We start from the raw sequence: 27,954 nt of genomic DNA, 5'->3' as shown, positions 1-27,954 counted from the left end.
CAGGCAAGGAGGCTTGGATTTCTCCCGGGACCTGCTCCTGCGATCCAGAACCAGAGCATGCAATTGCTGGTGAGGGAAAGGCAGGATTCGGTCTTCATCCTTCATGGAGAGGTGTGTTCTTGGAAGTACACCTTCTGGGAGGAAAATGAGTTTTAGTAAATAAAGTTATTTTCTCCAAAAAGAGTTTAAGTTCCTTGGGCTTCAATAGGGGTTAAATAATTACTAGCTGGATTGGTGGTTTTAATTTTTAGTTCAGGAAATCCGATGTTATCTGATGTGATGGAAGGAAACAAAAACTCTGCAAGGAGAATACACATTGTCCCAAAGAGAAACTTGTTTCTAACATCTTCCCTAAGATGGCAAACGGGTCCAAGAATTTGTGCGTGTGTGTGTGTGTGTCCCCACCTTTAAACTTCAAACCCCAGATCTCTGCTGCTTACTCATCCAGTGTGGATTACACTACCAGCAAAACATCCCAGGAAGGAGTCCAGGGTGGCCGCCCACAGTTAGGAGAGAACCCAGAACGGAACGACGGACTTGTTTGCTTTCTTGCCCCTGACTCTCCCCATCCTCCCTGGGAGGGTTGGGGATGTGAACTAATGACTTCTGCCTCTTTCGGACCGCCTTTGAGGCTCCAGAGCCTCACCTGACTTTCCCACGGAGAGGGAGGCCACAGGCTCCTTCAGCAGTCCCCGAGCAGAGTCCTGGGCCGGGAGCGCGGCGGAGGGAGCGAGCGGAACTGCGCCTAGGAGGCCGAGGGAGGAGGCGCTCCGCAGACCCTGGCGCGCCGCGGAGAAGCTCAAACTTTGGCAGGGTAAGGATTTTTAGGGGCTCTTGAGCTGGAATTTTTTGGGGGGCGCCGGGAGGTGTGCTGGGGGCGCAGACCCCAGACAGGAGGTGAGTTAGAGAACCACACGCAGGGGAGCGATGCTGCTGCTTCCAGGGGCGGGCGCGGCGCTGTCCGCAGCCCCCGGTGCTGAAACGGGCCGCGGGCTGGAGAGAAAGTGAAAAAGGACCGGCTACGGCCTCGGCTCCCACTCCCCGGCTCCCATACCCCTCCAGTCCAGTTCAAAGGACAGGAAGCCCTCTCCGTGCTCCCCAAGCCGATCGCACCCCCTTTTACTCACGTCCCACAGCCGCGCTGGGCCGAGCCCGCTGAGCCGTCGGGGCGGGAGGCAGAAGGAGCAGGGCTGGCTCCCGCTGGGGACGGGTAGGGCTTGCAGCCGCGACCCCACCCCATACATTTCCTCCTGTCACGCTGTCCCCGGACCGCCAGTCCGGGAAGGACCCACTTCCCCGGCTCCAAGTCGGGAGCGGGCGCCGCGTCTTCTCGAGTCCGCGCCGCGCCGGGGGAGGTTGAGTCAGTGGCCTGGAGGGAGCAGGGCCGGGGGAAGGCAGCGGCGAAGGACTGCCCCCCAACCCAGGGGACTATTCTCCCTTGGGGATTCAAAGAGAAAGGTAGGCTGAGGAGGAGGCGAGAATTAAAATTCTTTTAGGAGTGCGCGGTTACTTTTTTTAATGATAAAATCACACCCGGGATCTCGGACGCCCGGGGCTTAGTGCTCGGTGATGGAGGAGAAGGGGCGGCGGGCTCTCTGATCCTCTGCAATCCCCTAACCGGATAAAGGCGCCGGGCTCCCAGCCGTCAGGCTTTTCTCTTTAGCTCAGCCCGCGGCCCCTCCCGACGCCCCTGGGGGCCTGGGCGCGCAGGCCCTCGCAGTCCCGCAACCCCGGGCCGGGTGATTCATTTTTCTCCCCGTGTAATCTCCCTACTGAGCGGCGCAGCTGGGACTTTAACTTCGGCACTCTGCAGCGGGGGTCTCCGGTTGGCGCGGCGCGTGAGGGAGGATGAATGGCGCTGGAACCTAGAGGACCTGGAGCCGGCGCCCCGGCCTCTTTGGCCTGAACCAGGTGCCTCTGACACGCAGTCCGCCGGCTCAGGCCTCGCCGGAAGCTGGCGGGAGCAGTCTCTTGCAGCGAAGCCCGGCACCCCGACGGCAGACGCTCCCCATCACATCTTCCAAAGGGGCGAGGCTGGGATCAGCAGGAATGGCACCCACCCGGGTTCAGACTCCATCCTGGAGTGGACAGCTCGGTGCCCCTAACATTATGCACTGTCCGCCACCCCCTCCCCCCAACACATACACACTTTCATTCATGAAAACCAGCAAGAATATTGCTGTCTGGGCATGGAGTCCAATGTACAGCGTGCGTTCACGCTGAGAATTCATGGGGGACGCGGGTGGTTGGGCTGGGAGAGGAGAGATGGTCACTCGTGTGTGCTATCCACCAACTGGGTCTTCTACGCCAGAGTCTCAGTTGTAGAAAAGTCGGCCAGGTCAGAGGACCCAGATGGGATTTCACTAAGCTGGTGGGAGCTTCTTTGCGTTCTTTGGGGTAGGGGGAAGGACAGGAACTCCCCCTGCTTCGCACCAATGCCCAAACACCGCACTTCCTCTTCAGCCTCGGTTCAGCCACAGAGAGGGGCCTCCTCCTGTGTAGATGCCCGGAGGGGAGGAGCGGTGGTTCTTGGGGTGACTGGCTGGTGGAGGCAGGATCTTAATCACTTTAGCTGGGACTTCGGCCATGACTACGTGTGCACTTGCCTTTGATGCTCCTGTTTCTATGTCTTTTCTGTCCTCATTCACTATCTGCTAGTGGTGGCTGCCTCTGATTAATATTGAGGTTGCCATGGCGACCAGTCTCCAGTCGCCATGGTACCCAGAAGGTAAACAGTTGGAAGCTACTCAGGCTCTTTCCAGCTCTGGCCGCTAGTTTCCCTAGGGAGTGGGGCGGGGACGGCAGTGACCAGGTTCCAGAACCCTTCTCCGTCCCGCCCTCCCCTTCCTCCCTCATTCCCACAGCGTCCTGCTCACCTGAAACCCCTGCTAATCCCCCACCAACCACTGTGGCCTCAAGGTTGAGATGGGCCATGCTTTTTTCTCTACTGAGGCTGGGGGTAAACAGTTTTCTCTCTGACCTAATGCATTTTGGTAACACCCTGAATATTTCTGAGTACAAAGGACAAGGCTCAGTCTGGTGGGAGAAACAAAATTTTTTTTTTTTTTTAAGAGGCAGGCAGTGGGAGTTGAGATTTTAATATCATAAATCGGTGTGGGGCCACACCTCTCACTGCCAGGCCCGTGGGCCTCCTATCTTCATATTGCCTGGAAGGCTGCCTGCAGCCAGGGCTTCCCCCATCCCCTAGGAAGGATCCAGCACCAGCCTGAGAAGGGAGGCAACAGCAGCTAAAGGGGTGGAAGGAGGAGGAGACAGAAGCATGTGCTGCAGGCGCATGTGTGTATGTACTTACATGTGTGAACACATATAAAGTGTCAGGTTTACAGACCCTGGCTCAAGGACAGTCTAGGATGGGAAAGGAGGTAGGGCAAGAAGAAGCACATATTTTCTCCCTGGTGCTTCAGCCTCACCCTATCCAAGGGACAGACATATGGGGTGTGAGAAACCCATCCCCAGGTCCCAGCCTTCAGGACTGGAGTCCTTTTGAGTCTGGTGGAGTCACAGATCCAGTCTTTGGGGGACACTGGGTCTGTCTCCTTTTGAAAGCCCTGGAAAGGTGGGAGGTAAGAAGTAAAGGGAGACAGGTCCCTGCTAGAAGAACTTGACACCTCGGCCATCGCTGACGGTGATGATCTCGGCCTTGTGCTCCTGCTGTAGGGCCTGCAGAGCCCGCAGTAGAGTGGCTTCATCCAGCCCATGGAACTCCTCATCCTCTGTGTCTTCCCCATTAGTCAGTTCATACAGGGTAAAGATGGAGTTGTTCTGGCCACTCCTGGAAACCCACTGATAGATGAGTTTCCCCCATTCTTCTGGCCTCCGCCACATGATCAGGAAGCTGGACTTGCTCTTATCCAACCACTCGAGGTTCCCTTTCTTCCTCAGTTCCTCTAATACAATCTGGATCGACTCCACAGGAAGCTTTCGCTGTAGCTTGACGTTGTTGAAGAGCGGGCTCTCCTGAGCTTCCATCACCGTCATGCTGGACTGTTTGTGCAGGCGGCAGAAGGACAGGACCAGCGAGCACCAGGCGGCCAGCTGCTTCTGCCGAGTGTCCACATTCGGTTGTAACGTAAAGAAGGGTGGGAAGCGATACTGCCACGGCCACTCGAAACTCATCGCCATCGTAGTAGAAACAAAATTTTAAACAGACACAGTCCCTGCACTCTGGGACCTCACAGTGTAGTGTGGCAGACAAACCCTTGTGCAACCTACCAGGTGGCCTGCATTCCGGGTGTAAATGGAGGTGATAACAGAGCCCTGAGAGTTGAGAGAGGTGGGAGTGACTGACTCCTGGTCAGGGTAGGCCTCCCCAGCAAGGTTATGTTGCAATTGAAACTTGAAATCAACTGGCCAGCAAGAGAGGAAAATCTCTCTAGGCAGAAGCAAGGATGTGTGGATTAGTCAGGAGAGATTAAGGCCCTGCTGTGGTGATGTATAGACTTGGAATATCTTGGTGGCTTCTCCCTTTGCTTATGCAATGTCTGATTTTTTGGGGAGTCCTGCATCATGGGGGGAGTCCACTTGCCAGAACCCGTCACTGAGCCTTCACCTGGCCTGAAAGGGAGGCTGGAAAATGCAGGAGGCACAAGATGGGCTTTGGTGAGCACTGTCTCTGCCAGTAGGTGGGGGCAAAAGAAAAAAAAATGTACAATACACATAAGGGAAGCGTGAGTAATTTGGCTTAGATGAGCATCCAGTTTAGGCTCACTTGATCCAAATTATGAAAAGTCTTGACCATCAGGCTAAGAAATGGAGACTGCGTGCTGGAGAAAATAGGCACCTCTAAAAGCTTCTGAGAAGAGTGACATAATTAGAACTACCTTTCATAAAGATTCTGGGGTCACTATGGAAGGTTCATTCATTTACACATTTATTCATTCTATACTCATTGAGCACCTCCTTAGTGCCAGAGAATGGATGGATTGTAGGAGTGACAGCCTGAAGATGGGAGATGAGCAAAGATAACTATTTCAGCCATCCTGGGGAGAGAGAAAGGCCTGGATCAAGGCAGGAACAGAGCTCAAAGAGACCAGAAGCAACCTCTGTTCTGATTCCACACTTATACACCTGTCTAGTCTATACACTAGACTAGCACAGGGTGAGTGCTCAGTACATTTCTGAATTAGTAAATAAAAGAGTTGGAGGGGATGGAGGAGAGAGATAGCTGTTGCTGTGACTGATGCTGGATCTGGGGCAGTAAGGGAGAGGGAGGAGTGAAAGCTCACACAGTCTTAGCTGGGTAGTCAGTTGGCTCTGGGTGTTGCTCATGGCATTAACCAAGACAGTACTGCAGGGAGGAAGAGCATGCTTGACAGTAGCTGGGGGAGAGAGTGATGCCATTCAGAATAGTTTTGCTCCAAGGAAAACTCTTTCCTGAACTCGGCCTGCACCCGAGAACTCATCTAATCCCCAGAGTGCTGCTTTTGTCCTCCTTTGCAGGATTCATACATTTCACCTAGAATTATACTAATACAGTGTAGGGGTTAAAGTTAAACCGGCCTCTGCCCCCAGGCTCTGCCACTGGGTGACTTTGAACCAAGGTATTTAATCATTCTGAGTCTCAGCTTCTTGGTATATACCTTGGCAGTAGTAATAATTATAATGCCTGCCTCATCGAGTTGTTGTGGGGATTAAATGAAGTAATTGAAACGAAATCCTCAGCTCAGTGCCTGACATATCGTAAGTGCTCAAAGTTAGATATGGACATCTTATTACCTCCTAATAAAATAAAAGCAATGTGTTACTTTTATAATCACACCACAAAAGTTAATTAAGAAAAAAAACACTTTGCCTTCCATGTTTGCAATTAGGTTTGGAGCATCTATAGAGTTGGCTATGGAGAGCTCTGTTTCCCCAGCTCTGGTAAGGTCTGAAAAGCATTTTCATCCTCTTGCAATCTCAACCTGAACAGCTGAATCTTTTTACAAAGCAGCAATTCCAAAACTGAGCACACTCAGAGCTGAGGAACTCAGAGTCCCATTAATTCTGAATCATCTCTGCAGAGACCAGGACACTTTCTAGGCATGAGACAAGCCCCTGCCTCTTGGTTAAGAAACATAATTGATTATCTTGATCCAATTTCAGTGCATTTTCTTTTACTCCAAATTTCTTCCTGTTCTTAAGAACAATCTTAACTTTCTTCTCAGACAGGAATTGAAACTTTGCAGCTGACATTTGGAAGCTTCCATTTGCTCTTGTTATAAAAATGCTGGAGTTCAGAGAGAGATAACTCTACCTTCCTGTCATGAGAAAGTTTCTTTGGGAAACAAGACTCAACTCTCCTAACTCAGACTCGTTATCTCCATCATGGTGCAGGGACCTTGATGGGTTTGGGACAGCCACCATAGAGAGGGGGAATTGGATTCTGACCTTCATCTCCCTTCATCACCTCACAGCTCAACCCTGAGCACAACAGGATACACCCTTGTTGTCTAAGACTTGAACTGTCTTTTTGGGACCTTTCTTGGGCAGATGGAGGAAGCTTTAATACTTATTGGTCCCAGAAGTTACTTTGTTTCTTGAGAGGCAAGAGCTTAAAAGCTTGCAGGCTCTACAATTAGATTGCCTGTTGAAGTCCTGGCTGTGTGAACTGTGTACCTCGGTTTGCTCCTCTGTAAAATAGGGATGATATGGTTTCGCTCTGTCACCACCCAAATCTCTTCTTGAATTCCCACGTGTTGTGGGAGGGACCCAGTGGGAGGTAATTGAATCATCGGGGCAGGCCTTTCCCATGCTGTTCTCATGATAGTGAATAAGTCTCATGAGATCTGATGGCTTTATAAGGGGGAGCGTCCCTGCACAAGCTCTCTCTCTGCCTGCTGCCATCCATGTAAGATGTGACTGGCTCCTCCTTCCACCATGATTGTGAGGCAAGAACTGCCTCCTTTTACCTAAAAAACATTTTATTCTTCAAACACCCGGCACATATATTTATAGTTGTGCAACCATCACCACATTATAATCTTAGAACTTTTCAACACCATCAAAAGGGACCCCGTATCCATTAGCAGTCATTTCCTCTTTCTCCTTCTCTCCACTCCTGCTCCATGCAACCTCTACTCTACTTTCTGTCTTAATGGATTTGCCTATTCTGGACATTTCATGTACATGAAATCATATATTATGTGACTCTTTTTGTCTGGCTTCTTCCACTTAGCATAATATTTTCAGGGTTCACCCACGTTGTAGCATGTATCACTGTTTTATTCTTTCCTATCGCCAAATAAGATTCCATCTGAATAACATTCCATTATGTGGACATACTACATTTTGTTTATCCATTTATCGGTGGATAGGCCCTAATAAATGATTGTCGTTTCCACTTAGGGCTACTGTAAATAATGCTGCTATGAACATTCATGTACAAGTTGTTGTGTGGACATGTTTTTATTTCTCTTAGGTATAAGCTTAGCAGTGGAATTCCTGGATCACATGGTAACTCATGTTTAACATTTTGAGGAACTGCCCAGCTGTTCTCCAAAGTGGCTACATCATTTGCATTCCCACCAGCAATGAATGAGGCTTCCAGTTTTTCCACATCACATTGTGGAAAATGGTTAATTTTATGTATCATCTTGCCTGGGATACAGGGTGCCCAGATAAAACATTATTTCTGGGGGTGTATGTGCCGGGTGTTTGAAGAATAAAATGTTTTTTAGGTAAAAGGAGGCAGTTCTTGCCTTTAAGTCTTTTGGAGTCAGTAAAGGAACAAGAAAAGTACAAGAATAACTGGAATACAGTGAGCTGCGTTAAATGCCTGGCTACTCAGGCGTCCGGGCCAATGACAGTGGAGAGAGCCCAGAATGAGCACTAGAGTGCAAAAGTCACAGCTGAATACTTGAAGGTACACAGCAAAATGTGATTGTAAGTGGTACATGTAACACTGTAATGGTAAATGTTGAATAGTGCTAAGTAAATGTGATGGCTTCTCACCTGGGAAGCCTCCTTAATGGTCCCTAAGGCAGAATTAAGGATTTCCTCCCCATCCTGCATTGTACCCATCATGCCTCTACCTGTATTTCAACACCATTTGCACTACCTTACCCTCACTGTTTAACACGCCTGTTTTCCCCATGCAAATGTTGTGCTCTCAATGGCAGAGATCTGTCTTCCTCATCTTCACAATTCTCAGGACCAGGTACAGTGCCTGGGACATCATTGGCAAGGAGTCAGTAAGGGGGCTGGTGGCAGGGGGACATGCTAGATTTAGTCATGTTGTAAAGAAAATGGAAATTGCCTGAAATGGCATGTTCTTAGCTCTCCAGTTAAGTCCTAGAAAATACACATTCATTTGGGAGATGCTCAGAAACCACTCCTAGACTCACGCCTGGGATCCACTTCAAGGTCACCTTCACAGTTGCAGAATGCATCTTCTTGCTAGTTTTGAAAATTAAAATTCCATTTGTACATTTCCAATCTCCTGCAGTGCCTGTGATAAACAGAACAAGCCATAATGTGGATTTCAGAGTGAGACAGGCCCAGGGGTCCATTTCCTTATCTGCAAGATGAGCATCACTATTCCCTCTTGGGGTTACTGAGGATTCACGCGTGATGGATATGGAAGTGCCTCGCACCCAGGGGGCCCTGGCTAGATGGCAGCTTTCATTGTCCACAGAGCCTCAGGATCACTGATTGTGGTTTCGTTATCTCATTGGTGAGTTCTACTCACAAAGAGTTTATCAAGGCAGGGCCAGATGTGAAAACACATGCAGTGGTTGGGTAATCTCTTAAGATGTCATGACTCAAAAACTGATAAATACAGGGAAATAATTGTTTATTCGGCCTTTCCTATAGGAATTGACCAATCAAATAATTAAGAGTAAAATTTTTTCTTTTAAAAGTATTTCAGCTAATTGAGGAAGGAATGGTAGAATACCACCAACTTGCAACCTCTAATGAATTGATGGATCTAGCAAATGAACATCAACAGCTGCTAATGTCCCCCAGAGAAATATAAGATCTTATGTACCTTCTGATGGAAGAACAAAGAATCCCCTATGAAATTGTCATGCAAAAAAAAAATTAATAAATTGACCAAGCTTCTGGGTACAGCTACCAGTAGTAGATAACATTTTAAAGTTGGAATTAGCAAAAATTCATACTGTAGTAAACTCCATTGGACAAATAATGAAATTTCTACACGAAGAGAAAAACTTTAGAGGTAAAAATACCAAGAAGATATATCAACCAATCAACAAGATTGGTTCCTTATTTGGTTCCTCCTGATTTTTTAATGTATTTTTTCAAAGACAACCATTTATGACACTTATGAGACAATAGGGAAAAAAGATCTTCTGAGTTATCTTAAACTTACATTTCCCTTTAGTGATGTACATTTTGCCCTGTCCTACTCCAACCATCGTTTTCCTGGATAAAGAACATAGAATTAAAAGGGAAACTTGGCTCACTCCTAAACCTTGAGGGACTTGGGTCAAGAGTACAAATGACCCACTTACTGTAGCCCAAATATCTAAAAGTTAAAGATTCTCTTAGCAGTGATACCCACTCCCCTCCAAAACAGAGCCTTGAACAGGGCATGCAGGCAGGCAGTTTATTTGGGGAGTGATTCCAAGGAACAGGAGTAGGGGTCTTGGAGAGGGCAAAAGGGAAGGAGGACAAGCCAACCCAGATGTCCATTATCAAACTGATCGCCACTCTGGGCAACCAGGGGTTCTCCAAGGAGCCAGGTAGAAAGTGTCTCAGAGCCACCTTCCTGAGGGATGGAAGAGTATATTCCCTCAGGCTCCTGCTTCTATTGGTCCAGGGTTGCCCCAAGGATGTCACCCCTTCAGCTTTTGCACATGTATCAGAATGGTGATGTGGTCTCAGCAAGTGTTTCCTGGGGGAAGTAAGGAAGCCCCCAAGGCAGAAGGCCCTAGAATCTGCAGTGTCGCTGAGGCAAAGTACATGGGTTACCCAGCATGCAGCTGGTTGCCATAGCAATGGCTGGACTGAAAGGTGGGCAGGAAGGACGCGAGGTAGAGGACCAGAAATGACCATTACATGGACCAAGATAGCACACTGTTAAATCAAATGTGCCCACCCTCCTAACCTGGCAAATACACTGCATCACCACCTGGAGGCCAGGTTCAAACCGAGAGTACTCAGGCCCCTTGGAGTTGAGCCTGAGAGCAGGAAGTCATGAGGAGAGCTGATCTCTGGTTCCCTGCCCACAACCTGCCCCCTTCTGTCCCCAGCCCTAGGTCCACACCACGTCAAAGGGGCCTTGCACAGGAGGTCCTGCACACCTGTCTGTGGACACCCTGGCCACATCTCCAGGCTCTGTCTCCCCCACCCCCCACAAACAGCTGCTCCTTGGCCATCCTTGGGCCTAGGGGAGTGCAAGCTGGTGCACTCAGGGATATGGACCAGGGAAGAGTCCCAGGCAGGCTCTAGAACCAGTTGAAAGCCTCTTGGACAGAGAATCTGGGGGTTTGGGGCACTCAGACCATAGCTGGAGCAGGGGCAGGGTTCCCGGTGGGCATGGCCCCTTGATTCTATGGGCTTCTCGACCCTTTGGGAGGGATGTGGTTGGAGGAGGGCCAGCATGGGGTCCTTTAAAGCAGAGACCCCTCCTGCCCAGGCCTAAAGGCAATACCAGTTCCCTCAATGACTTTGCACTCTCAGGTTTTGGAGTCAGACAGATTTTTAGTCAATCCTGGCTCCGGCCTTCAGCAGCACCCTTAAGGAAATGACTCACCTGTCCAGTTTCTTCATTTGTAAGAGAGGGAGGGGGGCTGCTGTGAGGATTAAGTAAGGAAGTGTTGCACAGCACTCACCTGTGGCTGGCACCTAGTGGCCCTCAACAGGAGGCAGGTCTATGGGAGGACAGAGGTACTGCCTCCATGCAATGGCAGTGGGACCAGAGTTTGTGCCCAGGATAGAGAATGCAGCTGAGGGGGCTGAAGGAAGGGGCACAGGCTGGAGACAATGCACTTTATTTGGTGTAATTTGCCTGGAAATGTACAAAGAAGAGTAATTCGATAGTTTTTCCACAGAGTCCCAAACTGCTTTTAGACTTGCTCTGCACCCCACTTGACTGTCAGCTCCTGGAGGACAGAGCTGCATATAGCTCTCTAATAGGTCCCCAGCTTCTAGCATATTGCCTGGCACATAGTAAGTGCTCAATTAAAAAGTGTTGAATGGACAATTTTGAATTGGATTTATTGCTTTTTTATCTAAAAACATATAAACATTCCATTTTAAAGTATTGAAAATAATAAGGCCGGGGGGAGGTGGGAGACAAGGATTTGGCCAAAGTCTGCATATACTAAGTCAAATAGGGTTGAGTCCTAATGTGGCTTCTGGACCTCACACGTTCTTTGGAAAGTTACATAACCTGTTATAAGCCTCCATTTCCTCATCTATGCAATGAAGACACTAATAGCATCCACCTCAGAGACCCTCATGTTAGAATAAATAATGATGTAAAAAGCTTAGCACATTGACTGGAATATAATCAGATTTCAATATACTATAACTACTACTATTTGGATAACACACATGAATATGTGTGTTATTTTTATTTTTATTTTATTTTATTTTATTTTTTTATTTTATTTTATTTTTAGTTCTGGGGTACATGTGCAGGACGTGCAGGTTTGTTACATAGGTAAATGTGTGCCATGGTGGTTTGCTGCGTCTATCAACCCATCTCTAGGTATTAAGGCCAGCATGCATTAGCTATTTATCCAGTTGCTCTCCCTCCCTGCCACCCCTGGAGAGGCCCCAGTGTGCGTTGTTATTCCCCTCCCTGTGTCCACCTGTTCTCATTGTTCAACTCCCACTTATAAGTGAGAACATGCAGTGTTTGGTTTTCTGCTTCCGAGTTAGTTTGCTGAGGATAATGGCTTCCAGCTCCATCCATGTCCCTGCAAAGGACATGATCTCATTCCTTTTTATGGCTGTGTAGTATTCCATGGTGTACATGTACCACATTTTCTTTATCTAGTCTATCATTGATGGGCATTTGGGTTGATTCCATGTCTTTGCTATTGTGAATAGTGCCACAATGAACATATGCATGCCTGTATCTTTATAATAGAGTAATTTATATTCTTTTGGGTATATAACCAGTAATGGGATTACTGGGTCAAACATTATTTCTGGTTCTGGGTCTTTGAGGAATTGCCACGCTGTCTTCCACGTGGTTGAACTAACTTACACTCCCACCAACAGTGTAAAAGCGTTCCTGTTTCTCCACAGCCCTACAAGCAACTGTCCTTTTCTTGACTTTTTTTTTTTTTTTTTTTTTGAGACAGAGTCTTGCTCTGTCGCCCAGGCTGGAGTGCAGTGGCGCGATCTCGGCTCTCTGCAAGCTCCGCCTCCCGAGCTCACACCATTCTCCTGCCTCAGCCTCCGGAGTAGCTGGGACAACAGGCGCCCGCCACCACCCCCAGAGAATTTTTTGTATTTTTAGTAGAGACAGGGTTTCACCGTGTTAGCCAGGATGGTCTCGATTTCCTGGCCTGGTGATCCACCTGCCTCGGCCTCCCAAAGTGCTGGGATTACAGGCGTGAGCCACCGCGCCCGGCCTTCTTGACTTTTTAATAATCACCATTCTGACTGGCATGAGATGGTATGTCATTGTGGTTTTGATTTGCATTTCCCTAATGATCAGTGACGTTAAGCTTTTTTTCATATGTTTATTAGCTACATAAATGTCTTCTTTTGAGAAGTGTCTTTTCATGTCCTTTGCCCACTGTTTTTTTTTTTTTTTTTTTTTTTTTTGAGGCAGAGTTTTGCTCTTGTTGCCCAGGCTGGAGTGCAATGGCACTATCTCGGCTCACTGCAACCTCCGCCTCCCGGGTTCAAGTGATTCTCCTACCTCAGCCTCCCGACTAGCTAAGATTACAGGCGCCTGCCACCACGCCCAGCTAATTATTTGTATTTTTAGTAGAGACGGGGTTTCACCATGTTGGCCAGGCTGGTCTCGAACTCCTGACCTCAGGTGATCCACCTTCCTTGGCCTCCCAAAGTGCTGGGATTACAGATGTGAACCACTACACCCGGCCTGCCCACTTTTTAATGGGTTTTTTTTTTCTTGCAAATTCGTTTAATTTCCTTATAGATGCTGGATGTTAGACCTTTGTCAGATGGGTAGATTGCAAAAATTTTCTCCCATTCTGTAGGTTGTCTGTTCACTCTGATGATAGTTTCTTTTGCTGTGCAGAAGCACCTTAAATTAATTAGATCCTATTTGTCAATTTTTGCTTTTGTTGCAATTGCTTTTGATGTTTTTGTCATGAAGCCTTTGCCCGTGCCTGTCTTGAATGGTATTGCCTATATTTTCTTCTAGGGTTTTTACAGTTTGGGGTTTTACATTTAAGTCTCTAATCCATCTTGAGTTAATTTTTGTAAAAGGTGTAAGGAAGGGGTCCAGTTTCAATTTTCTGCATATGGCTAGCCAGTTCTCCCAGCACCATTTATTAAATAGGGAATCCTTTCCCCATTACTTGCTTTGGTCAGATTTGTTAAAGATCAGATGGTTGTAGATGTGTGGTCTTATTTCTGAGTTCTCTAGTCTGTTCCATTGGTCTATATCCCTATTTTTGTATCAGTACCATGCTGTTTTGGTTACTGTAGTCTTACAGCATAGTTTGAAGTTAGGTACCATGATGCCTCCAGCTTTGTTCTTTTTGTTTAGGATTGTCTTGGCTATACAAGCTCTTTTTGGTTTCCATATGAATTTTAAAGTAGTTTTTTCTAATTCTGTGAAGAATGTCAATGGTAGTTTAATGGGAATAGCATTGAATCTATAAATTACTTCGGGAAGTATGGCCATTTTCATGATAATGATTTTTTTCCATCCATGAGCATAGAATGCTTTTCCATTTGTGTCCTCTCTGATTTCTTTGAGCAGTGGTTTGTAGTTCTCCTTGATAAGGTCCTTCACTTGCCTTACTAGCTATATTCCTAAGTATCTGACTCTCTTTGTAGAAATTTTGAGCGGAAATTCATTCATGATTTAGCTCTTTGCTTGTCTGTTGGTGTATAGGAATGCTTGTGACTTTTGTATCCTGACACTTTGCTGAGGTTGCTTATCAGCTTAAGAAGCTTTTGGGCCAAGATGATGGGGTTTTCTAGATATAGGATCTAGAAGGCATCCTTATCTTGTGTCAGTTTTCAAGGGGAATGCTTCCAGATTTTGCCCATTCAGTATGATATTGGATATGGGTTTGTCATAAATGGCTTTTATTATTTTGTTATTTGTTATTATTTTATTATTTTGAGGTATGTTCCATCAATACCTAGTACATTCCTATGTACATTCCTAGTACAATACCTATGTACATTCTGTTGTTTTGGGGTGGAGAGTTCTGTAGATATCTATCAGGTCCACTTGATCCAGAGCTGACTTCAAGTCCTGAATATCCTTGTTAATTTTCTGTCTCGATGATCTGTCTAATATTGACGGTGGGGTGTTAAAGTCTCCCACTGTTATTGTGTGGGAGTCTACGTCTCTTTGTAGGTCTCTAAGAACTTGTTTTATGAATCTAGGTGCTCCTTTATTGGGTACATATATATTTAAAATAGTTAGCTCTTTATGTTGAATTGATACTTTTACCATTATGTAATGCCCTTCTTTGTGTTTTTTGATCTTTGTTGCTTTAAAGTCTGTTTTGTCAGGCTGGGCGTGGTGGCTTATGCCTGTAATCCCAGCACTTTGGAAGGCCAAGGTGGGCAGATCACTTGAGATCAGAAGTTCAAGACTAGCCTGGCCAACATGGTGAAACCTCATCTCTACTAAAAATACAAAAATTAGCCAGGCATGGTGGCATGGGCATGTTATCCCAGCTACTAGGGAGACTGAGGTAGGAGAATCACTTGAACCCAGGAGGTAGAGGTTGCAGTGACCCGAGATTGCACCACTGCACTCCAGCCTGGGCAACAGAGCAAGACTCCATCTCAAAAATAAATAAATAAATAAATAAAGTCTGTTTTGTCAGATACTAGGATTGCAACCCCTGCTTTTTTCTCCTTTCCATTTGCTTCGTAAATTTTCCTCCATCGCTTTATGTTGAGCCCATTTGTGTCTTTGCACCTGAGATGGGTTTCTTGAATACAGCACACTGATGGGTCTTGACTCTTTATCGAGCTTGCCATTCTGTGTCTTTTAATCCGGACATTTAGCCCATTTACATTTAAGGTTAATATAGTTGTGTATGAATTTGACCCTGTCATCATGATGTCAGGTGGTTATTTTGCAGGCTTGTTGAGGTTGTTGCTTCATAATATCATTGGTCTTTGTATTTCAGTCTGTTTTTGTAGTGGCTGATAACAGTTTTTCCTTTCCATAGTTAGTGTTTCCTTCAGGAGCTCCTGCAAGGCCTGGTGCTGATGAATCCCCTCAGCATTTACTTGTCTGAAAAGGATTTTATTTCTCCTTTGCTTATGAAGTTTAGTTTGGCCAGATAGGAAATTCTGGGTTGCAAATTCTTTTCTTTAAGAGTATTGAATATTGGCCTCCAATCTCTTCTGGCTTGTAGGGTTTCTGGGGAGAGGTCCACTGTTAGTCTGATGGGCTTTCCTTTGTAGGTGACCTGGCCTTTCTCTCTGGCTGCCCTTAACATTTTTTTTTTTTTCAGTTGGGGTCCTGCTCTGTCACCCAGGCTGGAGTGCAGTGGTGCAATCTCAGCTCACTGCAACCTCCGCCTCCCGGGTTCAAGCGATTCTCCTGCCTCAGCCTACTGAGGTCCGGTGGCTCGCTCCTATAATCCCAACACTTTGGGAAGCCGAGGCAGGCAAATCACTTGAAGTTAGGAGTTTGAGACCAGCCTGGCCAACATGGTGAAACCCTGTCTCTACTAAAAATACAAAAATTAGCTGGGCATGGTGGCATAAGCCTGTAATCCCTGCCCTTAATATTTTTTCCTTCATTTCAACCTTGGAGAATCTGATGATTATGTGTCTTGAGGTTGATCTTCTCATGGAGTACCTTATTGGAGTTCTCTGGATTTCCTGAATTTGAATGTTGGCTTGTCTTGCTAGGTTGGGGAGGTTCTCCTGGTTGATATCCTGAAGTGTGTTTTCCAACTTGGTTCCATTCTACCCATCTCTTTCAGGTACCCCAATCAGTCATAGGTTCAGTCTTTTTACATAATCCTGTAGTTCTCAGAGGTTTTGTTCATTCTTTTTCATTTTTTTTCCTCTAATCTTGTCTGCCTGTCTTATTTCAGCAAGATAGTCTTCAAGCTCTGAAATTCTTTCCTCTGCTTGGTCTATTTGGCCATTGATACTTGTGAAGTTCTCGTGTTGTGTTTTTCAGAACCATCAGGTCATTTATGTGGCTCTCTAAACTGGTTACTCTGGTTAACAGCTCCTGTAATGTTTTATCATGGTTCTTAGCTTCTTTGCATTGGGTTAGAACGTGCTCCTTTAGCTCAGCAAAGTTTGTTATTACCCACTTTCTGAAGCCTACTTCTGTCAGTTAATCCATCTCGGCCTCAGCCCGGTTCTGTGCCCTTGGTGGAGATGTGTTGTGATCATTTGGAGGAAAAGAGGCACTCTGGTTTTTTGAGTTTTCAGCATTTTTGGCAGATTCTTTCTCATCTTCATGGGTTTATCTTGTTTTGGTCTTTGAGGCTGCTGACATTTGGATGGGATTTTTGTGGAAACTTTTTAGTTGATGCTGTTGCTGTTGTTGCTTTGTTTATTTTTCTTTTAATAGTCAGACCCTTCTTTTGTAGGGCTGCTGCAGTTTGCTGGGGATCCTCTCCAGACCCTATTCACCTGGATCCCTCCTGCCCCTGGAGGTGTTACCAGTGGAGGCTGCAGAACAGCAAAGATGGCTGCCTGCTCCTTCATCTGGGAGATCCGTCTCAAAGGGGCACTGACCTGATGCCAGCAAGAACGTGCCTGTTTAAGGTTTCTGCTGACCCCTGTTGAGGGGTCTCACCCAGTCAGGAAGCACAGGATCAGGGACCCACTTAACAAAGCACTCTGGCTGACTCTTAGCAGAGGGCATGCGCTGCACTTGCGGGGGATCCCACTCATCCAGACTGCCCGATTCCTTAAAGCCAGCCAGGGGAGAGACCAAGTCCACTATTCAGTGGATACCACAGCAGCCCCTCCCCGCAAGGGGCTCCATCCCAGGGACATCCAGCCCCTGGCCGGAGTTGCTGAAATTCCAGCGGGGAGGCCCTGCCTGGTGAGGAGGGATGGGTCTGGGTTTAGCCTGAAGAGGCAGTCTGGCCACGATCTGCCACAGCCGCTGTGGTGCACTGTGGGGAATTCCTCCTGGGCCCAAATTGCCCAGTCTCCACGACTCCAGCAGGGGAAAATGGCAGACTGGAACTCCAGTGATGGCGGCCACCCCTTTCCCCAGGAGCTCGGTAGTCTTAGGCAGTCTCCAGTGTAGAGGCCGCCAAGAATCTGCACAGCTCTGTGCTTGAGACCCAAGGCCCTGGTGGTGTGGGCTCACGAGGGAATCGCCTGATCTGTGGATAGCACAGATCCATGGAAAAAGCGTGGTTTCCTGGGTAGGGTAGCACAATCACTCACCGCCTCTTTTGGCTGAGAGTGAGAGGTCCCCTTGCCCTATGCCGCTCCCAGGTGGGCAGGCGCTCCACCCTGCTTTTCCTCACTCTCCTTGGGACTGCCTAGTCAGTCCCACTGAGAGAACCTGGACACCTCAGTTGCTGGTGCAGGATTCACTCACCATTTTCATTCTCCTTGGTGAGAACCTCTGACATCAGCTGTTTATTTTCTTTTTTTCTTTTTTCTTTTTTTTTTTTTTTTAATTGAGACAGAGTCTCGCTGTGTCCCCCAGGCTGGAGGGCAGGAGTACCGTGGCGCGATCTCGGCTCACTGCAAGCTCCGCCTCCCGGGTTCACGCCATTCTCCTGCCTCAGCCTCCCGAGTAGCTGGGACTACAGGCACCCACCACCACGCCCGGCTAATTTTTTGTGTTTTTAGTAGAGACAGGGTTTCACCATGTTAGCCAGGATGGTCTCAATCTCCTGACCTTGTGATCCAGCCGCCTCGGCCTCCCAAAGTGCGGATTACGGGCGTGAGCTACCCCGCCCGGCTGACCTCAGCTGTTTCTAGTCAGCCATCTTGGTCCCTCCCCGGATTTATTACTTTTAATGAGTACAATTTCTTATGTTGGTCCTAAAGTTTTGCAGGCATCTCAAACTGGAATCATTCTCTTTCTCTAACGTGCTTCCCCCCTAGTTCCCTGTCTCAATGGGCAGGCAGCACCCCCCATCACCCCAGCTGTTGGGGCACTGTGTTCAGCACCTCTTCCTCCCCACCCCTTATACTTAAATTGCCATGTCCTGGCAACTCTACCCACTTGCTATCACTACCACAAAGCTAGTTCAGGCAGTTGTTCTCTCTCCCCTAAGAAACTGTGGCAACTTTTTAGCTGCTCACCTCACAGGAAACTCATGTTCCCTGAATACATCCTCCCTGGTCTAGCCAGAGTGGCCTGTACACACCTGACCACATTCCTACTGGGCTTTAGGGTAAGGCCCAAGCTCCTGGGCACAACCTGCAAAGCCTGTTGTAGCACCTGCCCCACTGCACTGTCAGATCCTTGAGAACAGGCTTCGTTTTATTTCTCTTTATAGCTCCTATGATCAGCCAGAAACTCAGTCATTGTTACATAAGTGAATAAAGTGTTTAAAAATCAAAACAATGTTTGATCTATTGAGAAAACCAGAATATTTAAACTCATAGACTTAAACTATCAAACATCAGAGACAAGTCAGGACCCTGCTGAGCCCATGGCTGCCCTTTTGTAACTGGCAGAGGGTTGGCCAAATGTGCATGGCCACACCAATGGCTCCTGTCTCTGACCTTCCTTTGAATTTGGAATTAACTGAGTCCTGGAGTGAGTCCCTGGGCTATTTCTAGAAATTGCCATCTTTCTCCGGAGTGGTCTCCACTGACATCTGACACACTTAAACCATGTGGCTGCTCAAGAGAGCCTGTGCTAATCTATTTTAGAGAAACCATCCTTAGAAATGCATCTTCCAGTGAAAGACTTATCCAAAAATCATGGAACTGGCCAATCACACCAGCCCTGCTCTCACATAGGCTTTCTTTTCAATCACAGGGGCACCTTCCAATGTTTGCCAAAGAGAAAATGTTCATAGCCTGATTTCTGGCACAAGTGTAACTGCCCAAGGGGTTCACATTCCCCACTGCCTAGACAGAGCCAACTTATCAAGACAGGGGAATTGCAACAGAGAAAAAGTAATTCACACAGAGCTGGCTGTGCAGGAGACCAGAGTTTTATTATTACTCAAATCACTCTTCCCAAAACTCAGGGATCAGGGTTTTTAAGGATAATTTGGTGGGTAGGGGGCCAGTGAATCGGAAGTGCTGATTGGCTGGCTTAGGGATGAAATCACAGGGAGTTGACTCTGTTCTCTTATGCTGAGTCAGTTACTGGGTGGAGGCCACAGAACTGGTTGGTAGGTCAAGGTGTGGCCATCCGGTTGTTAGAAATGTGAAAACCTGAAAAGACATCTCAAAAGGCCGATCTTAGGCTCACAATAGTGATGTTGCCTTTAACAGTAACTGGGGAAGTTGCGAATCTTACGACCTCTGGAATAATGGCTGATAATATTTAGAATTCCAGCCCCTCTCATTCTAACTTGGTGGCTGTTGGGCTTTCAGTTGTTTTACAAAAACAGTTTAGCTTTGGGAAAGGGCTTTAATTTAAATTATAAATTAAATTCCTTCCCAAGGCTAGTTCGGCCTACGCCCAGGAATGAATAAGGACAATTTAGAGGTTAGAAGCAAGATGGAATTGGTTAGGTCTTATGTCGTTCACTGACATAATTTCCTTAGTTACAATTTTTCAAGACGATTTCACAAGGATTGTGCCACATTGACAGGTGGATCTATCTTTCATTGGACAAGCTACTTAACATCTCTGACGCTCAGTTTATTCATCTTTAAATGGGAATAAAAATAATAAGTACCTCACAAAGTTATTGTAAGGATTAATGAGATGAATCGTGTATTGGGTTTAGCATTATATTGTAAAGGTTTTCTGAATGTCACATATGGTCCTTTTTTTACATGTTGTCTTAAAGCAAGATTTGAGGGAGCAGTGGAAACAGGTGCCAAATTATAAGATAAAAATAAGGAAACAAGAAAACCAGGGTCAAGAGGGACATTGCATCATCTCAAAGAATCATGAGGGCTTCACCTTCCTTATATCACATACCAACTTGGCCCTTCATTTATTTATTCATTCACTCATTCAGCACTTAACTCTGAGCATCTCTTCAGCATGGTAGCATAAACAAATGAGTTAAAGACTTTGTGCCTTATGCTAGAAAGAAGAGCCTGGAGATGTCCAACTAAAACTCACTGCAGCAGGAACTACAAGAGACAGCAGAGGGTGTGCCTGCCAGGGCTTGCAGGGGGGCCGCGTGCGGTAGCCCTTGCCCTTGATGAGCTGGGTTTGCAGTTACTTTCCCATCCTGATGACGTGTCTGCTTTGTGTTCACATTTTAGCAATCATCTGGGGGGCTAAATGTGACAAACCGAGAAGATGGCCAAGATCAACACCCAATACTCCCACCCCTCCAGGACCCACCTCAAGGTAAAGACCTCAGACCGAGATCTCAATCGCGCTGAAAATGGCCTCAGCAGGTAAGATGGGCTAAGATGGGCTTTTCATTTTATGCCTGGCTCTGGTCATTTCCACAGCTGATCTAGACTATGGGGGAAGAATGCCTTCACGTTGGCCGACCACAGGTCGGAGGGCAGGGGAGGTATTCACAGCACTGCCAACTTCATTTTTCATCTCACTTAATCCTCACAACCCCCAGAAAGTAGTCTGTATTCTTGTTTTAGAGATGTGGAAAAGCAGGCTTAAATAGTCACTTAATTGCTATAAGGTAAGAAAATGAAGACTCAAATGCAGCAGACTAAATTTTACTGTAAGAACTTCCTCAAACTGACACACTCTCCCATGTATTCATCAAAAATGTGTTGGACTCTTGCTGTGCACCAGCCACTGAACTGGGTTTGCAGTCTGAGCTGGGCACCAAAGATGTAGCATGAATCAGATGCCCTGCCCTCGCTTCCAGGGGAAGATCTGGAGGCAGGCCATGCCCAGGGCCTGTATAGGGAGTGGGCAGTGCCGCTTGTCAGCCAAGCCATCAACCCCATCAATGACATCCTGACACAGGTAGGAAATGGAAATCTGGAGCCTTAAGCTCTACTTCTAACCCTCTTCCTAACTTACTAGTAGACCTGGGAAAACGCATTTAACCACTCCATGCCTCAATTTCTTCACCTGCACAATGAAACAGCATTTTTTCCAAGCTCCTGGTATAATAGTGAGGACACCCGAAGGGACCTATTTACTGTACATAGACCTAAACCCTTATGTTTCTTTGTTTTTAGTTTTTTCCTTTTTGATTTTCGAGACAGAGTCCCACCCTGTCACCCAGACTGGAGTGCAGTAGTGCAATTAGTGCAATCTCGGCTCACTGGGTTCAAGTGATTCTCCTGCCTCAGCCTCCCTAGTAGCTGGAATTACAGGCACCCACCACCACACCCTGCTAACTTTTGTATTTTTAGTAGAGACAGGGTTTTGCCATGTTGGCCAGGTTGGTCTCGAACTCCTGACCTCAGGTGATCCACCTGCCTCGGCCTCCCAAAGTGCTGGGATTACAGGTGTGAGCCACTGCACCCGGCCATGTTTCTTAAATTCTCAATGAGATGATTGAGTTGAAGCATGAGCAACTTTCTTTCCAGTATTTCTGTTATTTTTGCCCTATATATATAGAATTGAAAACTTCTCCCCACTATGCAGCTTAAATGCACACTGTCTGATGGCCCCAAAATGCAGTAACATCCCTCAGTCCCCACCTCCCTGCACTAGGCCCTCGTGCCTCATTTCTTCTCATTCATTTGTGTTCATCACTTCCTCTCCCAAATGCACATTTGGTTTTTTCTCTGTCTATGCTCTTGGTCCCAGCTCCTCAGCAAACCCTGCTAATAAGTGATGGTCAATAATTTTCAAAGAGATTGAGTCCCCATTATGGCAAACCCACACAGCCCTTGAACCCCACCTTCTGAGATTTCGGCAAAGGAAGGAAGATCCCAGAGCATCCCAACAGATATTTATTTCCTCCAACCATTTTAACTCGGTGCTGGGGCCCCAGGAAGTGTGATATGGCTTCAGAAGCATCAGAAAGTTCCATCCTACTCAAATACCTTTCTCCTAACTAGCCCTTTGTCAATGCCTGTGTCGCACCACTGGAGACTTAGTCCTCTAAGTTAAGGCATTGCTCCTTATTTAAAAGAACAAAGAACACTATTAGGACCTTGAAACGTCTGTATGTTTTAATAGTTTATTTCCCATGTGTGAGCTAATAAAGCCCCTTGAAGGGGGTTTCAAAGAGAGGGTCAGGCATCAGGGAGAAGGAGCCCAAGAATGAGGCACAGCATAACATCACGATCCTGGGATCCTGGGCCCAAGACCTTGGGAGAAGGACCAGAGGCTGTCAGGATCAGGAAGATTTTGAAGCAGAATGGAACTTTTCCTCTTTGCACCCAACTTGCCTGGAGTTGGGCATGACCCAAGCATGTCATGGAGCTTCCAGATTCCCTAAAGGCAGAGAAGGCAGTAGTGGGATCTCAGTCCGGCTCCTCCCAGTGAGATACCCACTGGAGTAGGCACCCAGAAGAAGGCAGTCCTGGTCTGCAGGCTGCTGCGGCTCCTGCCCACAATGTCTGCCTGACTTGACAGCACTGTGGTCCTGCTGACTCACCCTGGTTCTGCTTTGGCCAGTGACCTCCAAGCCCAGCTTGACCTGTATCCTGTTGAAGCTTGCAAGGCCTCTTAGAAGATGACCATTTGCAAAATGAATTGCTAGCTTGTTAAGCCATGCTAATAGCAGCCACTGGCCTCTGGCTTCTGGCAGACTCCCTGCAGGCTCACTCTGGAATGCACGCTGTCAAGGGTCACAGCACCTCTAGGGATCAGCCATATGGTCAGGGGCTCTGAACTGACGTCTTTAGACAATGCTATTTGTCGTCTGCATGGGTGAGAAAAGGTCTTCCCTTCTCCTTCCTTTGCACTTTCTGTGACCAGAATGATGGTTTAACAGCACAAGCTTGGGGTCAGACTGCCTGGGATTGAACACTGGCTCTGCAACTGACCTGCTATGAAAAGTTGCTCAGTGGCTCCAAGCCTCAGTTTTCTCATCTGCAAAATGAATCAGTACTAGTATTGCCCTCCTAGGGTTGTGGTGAGGTTACTGCAGATGTGAATGCAGAGGTCCTGGCACAGTCCCTGCTGTGTGGTTAAGCGCCCAATTGACACCCACTCCCGGTCTTGGAAATGATTACTTCTTCCTGTGGGCCTTCTCTGGTCTCTTCTCCTTGACCTCAGATAGCCCCATTTCCTGCCTGTGTCCAAGTCCTGCTGTCTCAGCCTGACCACCAGCCGAGGCTTACTGAACTCCACTCAGGCCTCGGCCCCACCCTTCACATAAATTGACAGATTAATACAGTATCCCATGGAAACACCACAGAGATTTCAAAATGAGAGACAGAAAGAGTGCTTCCTTTATGAAAGAGCTATGCTTTATCTTACAGAGGCAAGACTGGCTTTAACAGCCAGAAATTTTCAGAATGTTCCTTGGAGTCACCAAGGAATGAGAGTGTGTACTCAGGATGGGGTACAGCAGCCTCAGGGATGGAGGCTGGGCCCAGCCCCTCCCCTGCTTCCCAGCCCAGCCCAGCATCTGTCTATCCACCGATGAGGTCTCTATGTGAGACTGATTTGAACAAAGGACTCAGGCACATACCACGTAAAAATTTTTAAGTTTCAAATCACTATTTTGGAGCCAGGAGAAATAGTGTTTGGACAAGTCACACCTCTTTGTCTTGAAATTCCAGTCCTTTTAGAAAGCTTTATGAGACAAATGATTGAGAATTGGGGTACACGAACGTTAATCGCTCTTTATCTTCAGTGATATCAAGAAGCTTGCACTGGAAACCTGCGTGTGGGTGTGGCCCCTCGCTGAGTGCCCCCAAGAGGAAGGCATAGCCAAGTCTCTGTCCCCTGAGACTTCCCTGCCCCAAGGTCTTTTCACCAAATTGGAGGCCCAGTTTTTAAGTTATTGGAATTATTTTTATAGTGGAAAGTCATAGGGAAGAATGAAAACACTTCATTTGAATGAAAACATTTTACACCCTGAAAATACCAAAAATAAGTCTGAGTTTTTCATTTCTTCTTAGATCTTTTTAGTTGGCTCAATTATTTAAGAGCTGTCTGGCATATCTGTGAGGATAAGGCAATAGAAACAGGCTATTCTCTGCTGCAGAGAATTGCAGCTAGGACTGAGGGCACCTTAAATCCCAGATCCATCTCCTGGCGTAGCAATTTTGAATGAGCTTTGGGGCACAGGGGTTTGTGTCTGACAGAAGAGTGGTCTTCTTGCGTTACTCCCTGAGCAGAGCCCAAAGCAATTACCACCGAAGAAAACCATTTTCATCCCACTTCTCCAGGACCAAAGGCTTAAAAATGCATTGGCTTCAGTCCCCCACCACATGTGGCCAATAGCAGTGGGTTCCAATCATTCAAGTTCCTCAGGGCTTAAGAAGAGGAAATTAAAGTGTCATATTCCCCAGCCTTGTGCTGAAAGGTCACCTCTGTTTACTCTCATGTCCCCAAAACTATCTTGCTGGAAAACATCAGATGCTTCACCAAGTGCAAAGTTAATTTCCAGTTCCAGTTCTCATGGGAGCCCCTGTCCTCGCCCAGTCACAAGAAACCTTCACCTTACCAACGTTAATTCCTCTGTGCAAATAAACGTAGAACTTGAGCATTACAAGGTGAAAATTATGTTGTCTTTCAAAGCAGTCTCTCCACTCTACTAGTTGTTCTTGTTCTTGCCAACTACCAACATCACGGAGGCCTCTTCCTTGGAAGGCATCGTCCCCACATGGGATCTTAGAATAGCAGCCCACACGTGGGAGGGAAGCTCCAGGGTTGTCCTGGCCTGGTCTGTTCATTTTACAGAGACTGAGGTCCTGTAAAGCCATTGCCCCAGGCCCTTCCACCAGCCACAGGCAGAACAGAGCCTGGCCCCACGACCCTCATTTTCCATTCCTGCATTAGTCGCCAAAAACATCTCCTTTTTTTCGGTACCTGTGTGTCCTTGGGGACTCCAAATGTCACCTCAGATATCAATTCCTCTCCTCTCTTCCCACCTCCCCTCCATCTGCCTGGTAAAATCAGTTTCTGGGAGAAGTAATTAATGAGGTTTACTATGTAAACACCCCCAGGCATTTAATATGGGTGAAGCTCTGGAGCTAAAAGAAAGACATTGATCTAACAGAATTTCAGGCATTGAGAAGGAAGTGGGGCAACGCATAGGGAAAAAATGGGCCCCCCCCCCCCATCAGGCCCCTGGAACTTGCATCATGTAAGGATCTCCCTGTTCTTCACGGCCAGTTGTGCCTTTCTGGTAACTGAAATCCACATGAAATTGCCAACTTTTGCTTTATTTGCTTTGTGAAGATCAGGAAACTTAAGCCCAGAGAGGGTAAGTGACCAGCCCACAGAATACTCAGCCTGCAGGTGCTGGAGCAGGGACTCAAACCAGGACCTGCCACCTTTCCACTCTGCCTCCTCCCCCTGAGTGGGCATCATAGATCCCGTCCATACGCAACAGCTCTCGCTGCTGCTGGTTGCAGGCCCGCTTTGCAATCCTGGGTGGGTTTTGCCTTCCTCACCCACCCACCAGCTCTGATGTTATCTAATTCATTTGCCCCGAATGCAAATAAATCTGGTCTCAGGATGTGCCCTCATGCAATTAGCAGGAACCAGACTACGCTAAAACGCTGGGCCGACTGCTTGGTGCCTAGAGCTCCCTGAGGAGCTGCTGGTGGTGGCAGAACACCTCCATCCTTGGGATTGCCTCCAGATCTTCCAGGCACACAGGCTGTGACAGGGCCCCCGCCCAGCTGTCAGCTGCCATCACCACCACCCCCATGCCAGCTGCTCGAATCCAAGGACCTCTGCCACCTCCTCCTGCAACCAACCTAGGTGCATTGGAACATGCATCCCGCCTTTATAGTATACAGAATATGAAGCGGGCAAGGGAATTGTAGCTTCTGGACTGCAGCAGGGTCTCTGACAGGCTCTTTTACGTGTACACAAATGAGAGATGAGAGTGGGTTTCTTATGAGTATAAGGGGAGAATTCAATCAGATGGTTTGAAAATAAAGAGCCATGCCTATGGTACAGCCATATGGATTACAGCAATGTCTCTAGTGGCATGCCACAGGGCTCAGTCCTCAGCCATCCTATTAATTTCCTTTTCATCTGTGCCATATATGAAAATACAGGGCAGCTTCATGGAGTGGATGACAGCAAGTTTTGAAATGGGATGGAATAACATTGGAATCTCGGCTGTACCACCTGGCTGTGGGATCTCGGTGAAGTTGCTTAACCTTTCTGAACTCCCATTTCCTCTCTTACAGGGTTGTTGTGTGGATGAAATGATAAAATGTATGTGGCTGGCATATAGAAAAGAGCCACTGAATGGCATGTGGTTTGTGTATTTTGTTTGTGAGTAGGATGGTGTTGGGAGGAAAGGTGAGTGTGTTCTCTGCATACCAGCGCTTCCAAAACATCGAGTTACTCAGATCAATGGGAAGGTCCAATACTTAATTCCAAAAAAAATCAATTGCGCATACACAAGCCGGGGTCCTCTGGCTGGCAGCAGCCTGTGTTACAGGACTGCTTTGGGTTTTCGCTGACGGTAGCTGGTGACCATCAAAAACCACCAAAAACACACAAAGCAATAAAGTCTTCCCAGAGTCTGCCCAGTCAAGCAAGACCCCAGGAACTTGCTCACAGGAGAAGGACCATGACAAGGAAGAGACTTGACCCCAAGGAGGAATTGCTGGGTGAGCTGGGGGTTCTGGCCTGGAAACGCAGAAGTCACACAGGTCCTGGTCATGGAAGGTAGAAGACGAAGCTACCTGACTCCCTGTGGTTCCAGCAGAAAACAGCCTCAATGTGGGGAGGCTGAGGGAGGGAAGAATCTGTGGGCAGGTGGCACAGTCAAGAGACAGCCCAGACAGACCGGGGCATGGGAGTGAGCTCCCTGTTGCTGGAAAAGGCAGGGAGGAATCTGTAGAAGAGGAGAAGCAAGCAGCCTGGCCACCATGATGCAAGGACTCTGACTTCTAATCAATCACCAGGGAGAGACTGAAGCTTTTCCCTGGTATTAATTCTTGCCTCCTTGTTAAGAAGGCTAATTAGGTTGGAACAGGTCATGTGATAGAATTAATTTGTCTTGCCTGGGCTCCTCAAGACTCATAGACTGAAGTGCAAATCCCTAGAGGCTAATGCCTGGCTGGCTTTTAATCAGGCTGATCAAACTTCAGCCCCAGGAGGTTTAAAAGAAAGGAAAATATTCCCAGACACATTCCTAGTCTTATTCCAGGCAATTCAACCAGACTCTGCTGGTGTGACTGGTGGTTGTATGGAGTTACGGGCACCTGTCCTTTCTGGGGTCACACTTTCCACAATGGGTTGCACAAAGGGAGTCACCACACCTTACCTCTGCCTTGCAGGAGAGAGAGCCTAGAGTTTGGCAAAAGGGACGAGGGGAAGTGGAGTCTCATTTGAAAGCACTGTACAAATTGTTTGAACTGCATGTGGAGAGCTAGGCCAGTTCTGTGCAATATTCCAGGGCCTCCGTGTTAACCAGTGGGTTCCCAGGAAGCCTGCCAGACAAGCCCACAAACAGCTGCCCAGGCAGTGTGGCTGCAGCACACGCAGTGGGAAGGGAGGCTCAGGAAGACCCCTAAGGAGCGGGTATTCAATCTAGCCTCAGAAGATGAAATTCAGTAGGCGAGAAGTGTTGGAACCAAAATCCTCGTTCTGGAGTCATTTTATGGAAGCAGCTGCTTTGGCTTGAAATGGCAAGCCCCGGG

The 27,954-nt window shown here is 47.4% G+C and overlaps 1 protein-coding gene and 1 pseudogene across 1 annotated transcript in view; one reads left to right on the top strand and one right to left on the bottom strand.

Annotated features, from left to right (window-relative positions):
- Window positions 1-714: 714 nt before the first annotated feature.
- Window positions 715-27,954, top strand: part of CNGA3 (cyclic nucleotide gated channel subunit alpha 3) — a 48,974-nt gene continuing 21,734 nt past the window's right edge. Inside the window, exons 1-2 of the mRNA XM_054678681.2 lie at window positions 715-814; window positions 20,497-20,634. Coding sequence (XP_054534656.1) covers window positions 20,534-20,634 — 101 coding nt within the window. The 5' untranslated portion in view covers window positions 715-814; window positions 20,497-20,533. The remainder of the gene's footprint in view (window positions 815-20,496; window positions 20,635-27,954) is intronic.
- Window positions 3,081-4,151, bottom strand: LOC459431 (vacuolar protein sorting 25 homolog (S. cerevisiae) pseudogene; annotated as a pseudogene).

Source organism: Pan troglodytes, chromosome 12, assembly GCF_028858775.2.
Source record: "Pan troglodytes isolate AG18354 chromosome 12, NHGRI_mPanTro3-v2.0_pri, whole genome shotgun sequence".
In the NCBI taxonomy this organism is placed as follows: domain Eukaryota; kingdom Metazoa; phylum Chordata; class Mammalia; order Primates; family Hominidae; genus Pan; species Pan troglodytes.
The sequence above is the reverse complement of the archived record's forward strand: the minus strand, read 5'-3'. Positions and strand labels throughout refer to the sequence as shown.